Genomic DNA, 8759 nt, shown 5'->3' with positions numbered 1-8759 from the left:
CGGAGAGAGAGAGGGAGACGGAGAGGGGACTGCGAGTGAAGGGACAGAGAGAGAGGGTGACGGAGTGAGAGGGGGCGGAGAGAGAGGGAGAGAGAGCCAGAGATGGAAAGAGCGATGGGAAGAGAGAGAGAGAGGGAGACGGAGAGAGAGAGGGAGACGGAGAGAGGGGACTGCGAGCGAAGGGACAGAGAGAGAGGGTGACGGAGTGAGAGGGGGCGGAGAGAGAGAGGGAGAGAGAGCCAGAGATGGAAAGAGCGATGGGAAGAGAGAGAGAGAGAGGGAGGGAGACAGAGAGGGAGAGAAAGTGACAGAGAGAGAGAGTGAGGCAGGGTGGGAGACAGAACGAGAGAGTGAGAGAAAGAGATGGAGTGGGTGAGACAGAGCTGCAGATTCAGAGGGAAAGAAAGAGGCAGTGAGACCGAGAGCGAGGGAGCGACGTGAGCGATCGAGGGAGACAGCAATAGAAAGACCGAGAGAGAGAGAGGGGGTCGGAGAGAGTGGGGGTCGGAGAGAGAGGGGTCAGAGAGAGAGGGGGGACGGAGAGAGAGGGGGACGGAGAGAGAGGGGGTCGGAGAGGGTGGGGGACGGAGAGAGAGAGGGGACAGAAAGAGAGAGGGGAAGGAGAGAGAGAGAGGGGGACGGAGAGAATGGGGGACGGAGAGAGAGAGGGGACGGAGAGAGAGAGGGGACAGAAAGAGAGAGGAGACGGAGAGAGAGAGAGGGGGACGGAGAGAATGGGGGACGGAGAGAGAGAGGGGACGGAGAGAGAGAGGGGACAGAAAGAGAGAGGGGACAGAGAGAGAGAGAGGGGGACGGAGATAATGGGGGATGGAGAGAGGGGACAGAGAGAGAGGGGGGACGGAGAGAGAGAGGGGGACAGAGAGAGAGCGGACGGAGAGAGCGAGAGGGGGACGGAGAGAAAGAGGGGACGGAGAGAGAGAGGGGGACAGAGAGAGAGGGGACGGAGAGAGAGAGCGGACGGAGAGAGCGAGAGGGGGACGGAGAGAAAGAGGGGACAGAGAGAGAGGGGGACGGAGAGAGTGGGGGACGGAGAGAGGGGGGACGGGGAGAGAGGGGGACGGGGAGAGAGGGGGACGGAGAGAGAGGGGGAAGGAGAGAGGGGGGACGGAGAGGGAGAGGGGGCGGAGAGAGAGGAGGATGGAGAGAGGGGGGGACAGAGAGAGGGGGACGGAGAGAGAAAGGGGGATGGAGAGAGAGAGGGGGACGGAGAGAGACGGAGAGAGTGGGGAGTGGAGGGAGAGGGGGACGGAGCGAGAAAGGGGGATGGAGAGAGAGGGGGACGGAGAGAGAGAGGGGGACGGAGAGAGAGGGGGACAGAGAGAGAGAGGCAGACGGAGAGAGAGGGGGACGGAGAGAGTGGGGGATGGAGAGAGTGGTGGACGGAGAGAGAGGGGGATGGAGAGAGTGGGGGAACGGAGAGAGAGGGGGACGGAGAGAGAGGGGGACGGAGAGAGGGGGACGGAGAGAGAGGGGGACGGAGAGAGAGGGGGACGGAGAGAGAGGGGGACGGAGAGAGGGGGACAGAGAGAGAGAGGCAGATGGAGAGAGTGGGGGAATGGAGAGAGAGGGGGTCGGAGAGAGAGGGGGACGGAGAGAGAGGGGGACAGAGAGAGAGGGGGACGGAGAGAGAGGGGGATGAATAGAGAGAGGGACGGAGAGAGAGGGGGACGGAGAGAGTGGGGGTCGGAGAGAGAGGGGGACAGAGAGAGAGAGGCAGATGGAGAGAGTGGGGGAATGGAGAGAGAGGGGGACGGAGAGAGAGAGGGACAGAGAGAGAGGGGGACGGAGAGAGAGACGGGGGACGGAGAGAGAGGGGGACAGAGAGAGATGGGGACAGAGAGAGAGGGGGACGGAGAGAGACGGGGGACAGAGAGAGACGGGGGACGGAGAGAGACGGGGCGGAGAGAGACGGGGGATGGAGAGAGAGGGGGACAGAGAGAGAGGGGGACAGAGAGAGAGGGGGACAGAGAGAGAGGGGGACAGAGAGAGAGGGGGACGGAGAGAGACGGGGGCAGAGAGAGGTGGGGACGTAGAGAGGTGGGGACGGGGCGAGGGTGGCAGAGGGAGAGAGTGGCAGAGGGAGAGAGGGGACGAGGGAGAGAGGGGACTGCGAGCGAAGGGACAGAGAGAGAGGAGACAGAAACAGAGAGACAGAGAGGGAGATGGAGAGGGAGAGAAAGTGACAGAACGAGAGAGTGAGAGAAAGAGAGAGAGGGAGATGGAGTGGGTGAGGCAGAGCTGCAGATTCGGAGGGAAAGAAAGAGGCAGTGAGACCGAGAGTGAGGGAGCGACGTGAGCGATCGAGGGAGACAGCGAGAGAAAGACCGAGAGAGAGAGATGGAGAGATACAGAGAAAGAAAGAGAAAGACTTAGAGGTTGAGAGAGAGAGGCACAGAAAGAGTGTGACACTGCGCGCGAGTGGAGCGAGTAAAACAGAGATAGAGATAGCGGGAGAGAGAGAGCTATGGGATGGGTTTGGAGAGTGACACCCCTTCACCGTCCTGCATTGTGTGTCTGCAGAGATGTCGAGGCAGCTGAATTGAGGCGGAGAACTGGCATGGAGCTGAAATTCCGAGGCTTGGACATGGAAATCAAAGGCCGTGGGATCCTGTGTAACGTGTCTGGGACAGTACAGCCTGGAGAGCTTCTCGCCGTGATGGGGCCTAGTGGTAACTGTACTGGCGACGAGGTGGGGGGGGGGGGGGGGAGGTGGGGAGAGAGGGGGAATCCAGGAGTGGTGGGGACGGGTGACCTGACGGGCTAACACGGGAAGGGTGGGCGTCGAACATTCTCGGCTTCCGAGCTCCTACCGCTCTCGGGGTGGGGGGGGGGGAGGAATTCCAAAGATTCACCAGCCTGCGTCCAAAATGGCCGACCGCGTATCCTCAGACTGTGACCGTCCAAAATGGCCGACCGCGTATCCTCAGACTGTGGCCGTCCAAAATGGCCGACCGCGTATCCTCAGACTGTGACCGTCCAAAATGGCCGACCGCGTATCCTCAGACTGTGACCGTCCAAAATGGCCGACCGCGTATCCTCAGACTGTGACCGTCCAAAATGGCCGACCGCGTATCCTCAGACTGTGACCGTCCAAAATGGCCGACCGCGTATCCTCAGACTGTGACCGTCCAAAATGGCCGACCGCGTATCCTCAGACTGTGACCCTCTGGTTCTGGAAGCCTCCACGTTCGAGAACATCCTTCCTGCATCTACCCTGTCCAGTCCTGTTTGAATTTTATCAATCTCTATGAGATCCCCCCCCCTCTTAACTCCAGCGAGAACAATCCCGACCTGGTCAATCTCTCCTCGTATGACAGTCCCGCCATCCCTGGAATCAGTCTGGTAAACCTTCGCCGCGCTCCCTCGAGAGCAAGAACATCCTTCCTCAGAGAAGGAGACCACAACTGCCCACAATGCTCCAGGTGTGGCCTCACCAAGGCCCTGTACAACTGCAGCAACACATCCCTGCTCCTGTCCTCGAAACCTCTCGCAATGAAGGCCAACACACCATTAGCCTTCTTTACTGCCTGCTGCACCTGCCTGCTTACCTTCAGCGACTGGTGCACAAGGACACCCAGGTCCCGCTACCCAGTCCCCTCTCCAAATTTATGGCCATTCAGATAATCGTCTGCCGTCCCGTTATTGCTTCCAAAGTGAACCTCGCATTTATCCACATTAAACTGTATCTGCCATTCACTTGCCCAATCACTCAACTTGTCCAAATCACACTGAAGGACCTCTGTATCCTCCTCGCAGCTCACCCTCCCACCCAGCTTGGTGTCATCTGCAAATTTGGATTCAGATAAATATCTGGGAGTTAGCGAGGATGTCAAGGCTTCCGAGAGGGAGGAGACGCGAAATTCAGTCACCCCGGAGAGACCGGGGGGAGCCGGGGTGGTTCCCCTTGGAGCGGAGGAGGTTAAGGGGGCGATCGAATCGAGGCGCCCGGCATCGGGAAGGGCTTTCCGTCGGGTGGATGAGGAGACAGTGCCTCCGGTGGCAGGAGGAGGGGGGTCGGCAACCCTCGGGACACAGATTGAAGAGAATGGGGACGAGAACCAGAGGGCGGGGGGGCAGGGGGAGAAGAGCAGCGATGAGCCTCGCCGTTAACCGTTGCCGCGTCATTGGCTTGCAGGCTCGGGTAAGACTACACTCCTGAGCTCGCTCTCTGGGAGGCAGCGCGTGCAGTCGGGCACCATCAAGATCAGCGGGGTGCCACTGAACAAGCGTCTCCGCCGCACCATCTGCTACGTCATGCAGCAGGACATCTTCTTCCCCAACCTGACGCTCAAGGACACGCTCATGGTGAGAAGCTGCTGCCGGCCGAGGGGGGGGGGGGGAGAGGGGTGGGGGGGGGGGGGGGAGGGGAGGTGGTGGTGGGGGGGGGGTGGGGTGGCGGTTGATGGCCAACTGCGTGAGCAGGCCCACACAGCCCCATAGGCTGCTCAAGACCGTATGGGCCTCAGCCCCACACCGCCTGTGAAATCGGGCTATTCACTAGGCCGCAAATGAAGCCTGCGCTATTCCGGCTCGAACCGCATGGGCCTCAGCCCCACACCGCCTGTGAAATCAGGCTATTCACTAGGCCACAAATGAAGCCTGTGCTATTCCGGCTCGAATCGCATGGGCCTCAGTCCCACACCGCCTGTGAAATCGGGCTATTCACCAGGCCGCAAATGAAGCCTGCGCTGCTCCGGCTCGAACCGTATGGGCCTCAGTCCCACACCGCCTGTGAAATCGGGCTATTCACCAGGCCGCAAATGAAGCCTGCGCTGCTCCGGCTGGAACCGCATGGGCCCCAGTCCCATACCGCCTGTGAAATCGGGCTATTCACTAGGCCGCAAATGAAGCCTGCGCTGTTCCGGATCAGTCTGGCTGCGTCTCTGGACCACATGCACATTTTGGTGTGAGGTCAGGCCATAAATATAAAGTCTGTCGATGTGCCGTCTCTGCAGCTCGTGGGACGCGGGGGCGGCGGCGGGGGGGGGGGGGGGTGGGGGGGGATCGGTCTGACTCAGCATTAGGCCTCAAATGAAGCCTGAGATTTACTTGCTCTGCGACCCCTGACTGACTCCTTTCTGCTTGTTGTCCTTTGTAATCCGTACAGTACCAGGCCCACCTGAAACTACCCAGCACTTTGAAGTTGCACGAGAAGGAGCAGATCGTCACCAATATCGTGGAGGAATTGGACATCAAGAAGTGCTACAACACTAGTGAGTAGTACAACATCACACTGACAGCGGCAGGGACCTGTGGCTGAAAACGGAGGGCAGGAAAGGACATTGAGACCAAAGAACTTGGTCACAGGGAAGGTTTCGAAAAGGATAGAGAGAGAGACGAGAAGTACAGGGGAGGAAGTCCAGAGATGGGGAGCCCAGGCCGCCAATGGTGGAGCGATTCAAATCGAGGGAGGCTCAAGAGGCTGGAATTGGAGGAGATCGGAGATCTCGGAGGATCGTAGGAGGTTTCAGAGACGGCGAGGGTTGCAGAGACTGGAGGAGGCTACAGAGATAGGGAGGATTGCAGGGGCTGGAGGAGGTTACAGAGATAGGGAGGGTTGTTTGGGCTGGAGGAGGTTACAGAGATAGGGAGGGTTGTCGGGGCTGGAGGAGGTTACAGAGATAGGGAGGGTTGTAGGGACTGGAGGAGGTTACAGAGATAGGGAGGATTGCAGGGGCTGGAGGAGGTTACAGAGATAGGGAGGGTTGTTTGGGCTGGAGGAGGTTACAGAGATAGGGAGGGTTGTCGGGGCTGGAGGAGGTTACAGAGATAAGGAGGGTTGTAGGGACTGGAGGAGGTTACAGAGATAGGGAGGGTTGTCGGGGCGGGAGGAGGTTACAGAGATAGGGAGGGTTGTAGGGACTGGAGGAGGTTACAGAGATAGGGAGGATTGCAGGGGCTGGAGGAGGTTACAGAGATAGGGAGGGTTGTAGGGGCTGGAGGAGGTTAAAGAGATAGAGAGGGTTGTAGGGGCTGGAGGAGGTTAAAGAGATAGGGAGGGTTGGAGGGACTGGAGGAGGTTACAGAGATAGGGAGGGTTGTAGACGTCAGGGGGAAGATTTTAAATCACTCCTACAGTGCTGTACCCTGGATTATTAGTCCAGTAACATAACCCCTACACTGCTGTACCCTGGATTATTAGTCCAGTAACATAACCCCTACACTGCTGTATCCTGGATTATTAGTCCAGGAACATAAACCCTACACTGCTGTATCCTGGATTATTAGTCCAGTAACATAACCCCTACACTGCTGTATCCTGGATTGTTAGTCCAGTAACATAACCCCTACACTGCTGTATCCTGGATTATTAGTCCAGTAACATAACCCCTACACTGCTGTATCCTGGATTATTAGTCCAGTAACATTACCCCTACACTGCTGTATCCTGGATTATTAGTCCAGTAACACAACCCCTACACTGCTGTACCCTGGATTATTAGTCCAGTAACATAACCCCTACACTGCTGTACCCTGGATTATTAGTCCAGTAACATAACCCCTACACTGCTGTACCCTGGATTATTAGTCCAGTAACATAACCCCTACACTGCTGTACCCTGGATTATTAGTCCAGTAACATAACCTCTACACTGCTGTACCCTGGATTATTAGTCCAGTAACATAACCCCTACACTGCTGTATCCTGGATTATTAGTCCAGTAACATAACCCCTACACTGCTGTACCCTGGATTATTAGTCCAGTAACATAACCCCTACACTGCTGTACCCTGGATTATTAGTCCAGTAACATAACCCCTACACTGCTGTATCCTGGATTATTAGTCCAGTAACATAACCCCTACACTGCTGCACCCTGGATTATTAGTCCAGTAACATAACCCCTACACTGCTGTATCCTGGATTATTAGTCCAGTAACATAACCCCTACACTGCTGTACCCTGGATTATTAGTCCAGTAACATAACCCCTACACTGCTGTACCCTGGATTATTAGTCCAGTAACATAACCCCTATACTGCTGTATCCTGGATTATTAGTCCAGTAAAATAACCCCTACACTGCTGTATCCTGGATTGTTAGTCCAGTAACATAACCCCTACACTGCTGTATCCTGGATTATTAGTCCAGTAACATAGCCCCTACACTGCTGTATCCTGGATTATTAGTCCAGTAACATAACCCCTACACTGCTGTACCCTGGATTATTAGCCCAGTAACATAGCCCCTACACTGCTGTACCCTGGATTATTAGTCCAGTAACATAACCCCTACACTGCTGTACCCTGGATTATTAGTCCAGTAACATAACCCCTACACTGCTGTATCCTGGATTATTAGTCCAGTAACATAACCCCTACACTGCTGTACCCTGGATTATTAGTCCAGTAACATAACCCCTACACTGCTGTACCCTGGATTATTAGTCCAGTAACATATCCCCTACACTGCTGTACCATGGATTATTAGTCCAGCAACATATCCCCTACACTGCTGTATCCTGGATTATTAGTCCAGTAACATATCCCCTATACTGCTGTATCCTGGATTATTAGTCCAGTAAAATAACCCCTACACTGCTGTATCCTGGATTGTTAGTCCAGTAACATAACCCCTACACTGCTGTATCCTGGATTATTAGTCCAGTAACATAGCCCCTACACTGTTGTATCCTGTCTTATTAGTCCAGTAACATAACCCCTACACTGCTGTACCCTGGATTATTAGTCCAGTAACATAACCCCTACACTGCTGTACCCTGGATTATTAGTCCAGTAACATAACTCCTACACTGCTGTACCCTGGATTATTAGTCCAGTAACATAACCCCTACACTGCTGTACCCTGGATTATTAGTCCAGTAACGTAACCCCTACACTGCTGCACCCTGGATTATTAGTCCAGTAACATAACCCCTACACTGCTGTATCCTGGATTATTAGTCCAGTAACATAACCCCTACACTGCTGTACCCTGGATTATTAGTCCAGTAACATAACCCCTATACTGCTGTATCCTGGATTATTAGTCCAGAAACATAACCCCTACACTGCTGTACCCTGGATTATTAGTCCAGTAACATAACCCCTACACTGCTGTATCCTGGATTATTAGTCCAGTAACATAACCCCTACACTGCTGTACCCTGGATTATTAGTCCAGCAACATAACCCCTACACTGCTGTACCCTGGATTATTAGTCCAGTAACACAACCCCAACACTGCTGTATCCTGGATTATTAGTCCAGTAACATAACCCCTACACTGCTGTACCCTGGATTATTAGTCCAGTAACATATCCCCTACACTGCTGTATCCTGGATTATTAGTCCAGTAACATATCCCCTACACTGCTGTACCCTGGATTATTAGTCCAATAACATAACCCCTACACTGCTGTACCCTGGATTATTAGTCCAGTAACATAACCCCTACACTGCTGTACCCTGGATTATTAGTCCAGTAACATAACCCCTACACTGCTGTATCCTGGATTATTAGTCCAGTAACATAACCCCTACACTGCTGTATCCTGGATTATTAGTCCAGTAACACAACCCCTACACTGCTGTACCCTGGATTGTTAGTCCAGTAACATAACCCCGACACTGCTATACCCTGGATTAATAGTCCAGTAACATAAGCCCTACACTGCTGTATCCTGGATTATTAGTCCAGTAACATAACCCCTACACTGCTGTATCCTGGATTATTAGTCCAGTAACATAATCCCTACACTGCTGTACCCTGGATTATTAGTCCAGTAACATCACCC

At 54.6% G+C, this 8759-nt stretch overlaps 1 protein-coding gene across 1 annotated transcript in view; it reads left to right on the top strand.

The window, feature by feature from the left end:
* LOC140411269 (uncharacterized) overlaps nucleotides 1-5242 on the top strand; it is a 27783-nt gene extending 22541 nt beyond the window's left edge. The window contains exons 2-4 of the mRNA XM_072500392.1: nucleotides 2542-2690; nucleotides 4157-4326; nucleotides 5129-5242. Of these exons, the coding sequence (XP_072356493.1) occupies nucleotides 2542-2690; nucleotides 4157-4326; nucleotides 5129-5242 (433 nt within the window). The remainder of the gene's footprint in view (nucleotides 1-2541; nucleotides 2691-4156; nucleotides 4327-5128) is intronic.
* The last annotated feature ends 3517 nt before the right edge of the window (nucleotides 5243-8759 follow it).

The sequence above is a fragment of the Scyliorhinus torazame genome, chromosome 4 (genome assembly GCF_047496885.1).
Source record: "Scyliorhinus torazame isolate Kashiwa2021f chromosome 4, sScyTor2.1, whole genome shotgun sequence".
Taxonomy (NCBI): Eukaryota; Metazoa; Chordata; class Chondrichthyes; order Carcharhiniformes; family Scyliorhinidae; genus Scyliorhinus; species Scyliorhinus torazame.
This window is presented reverse-complemented; position numbering and strand designations above follow the sequence as displayed.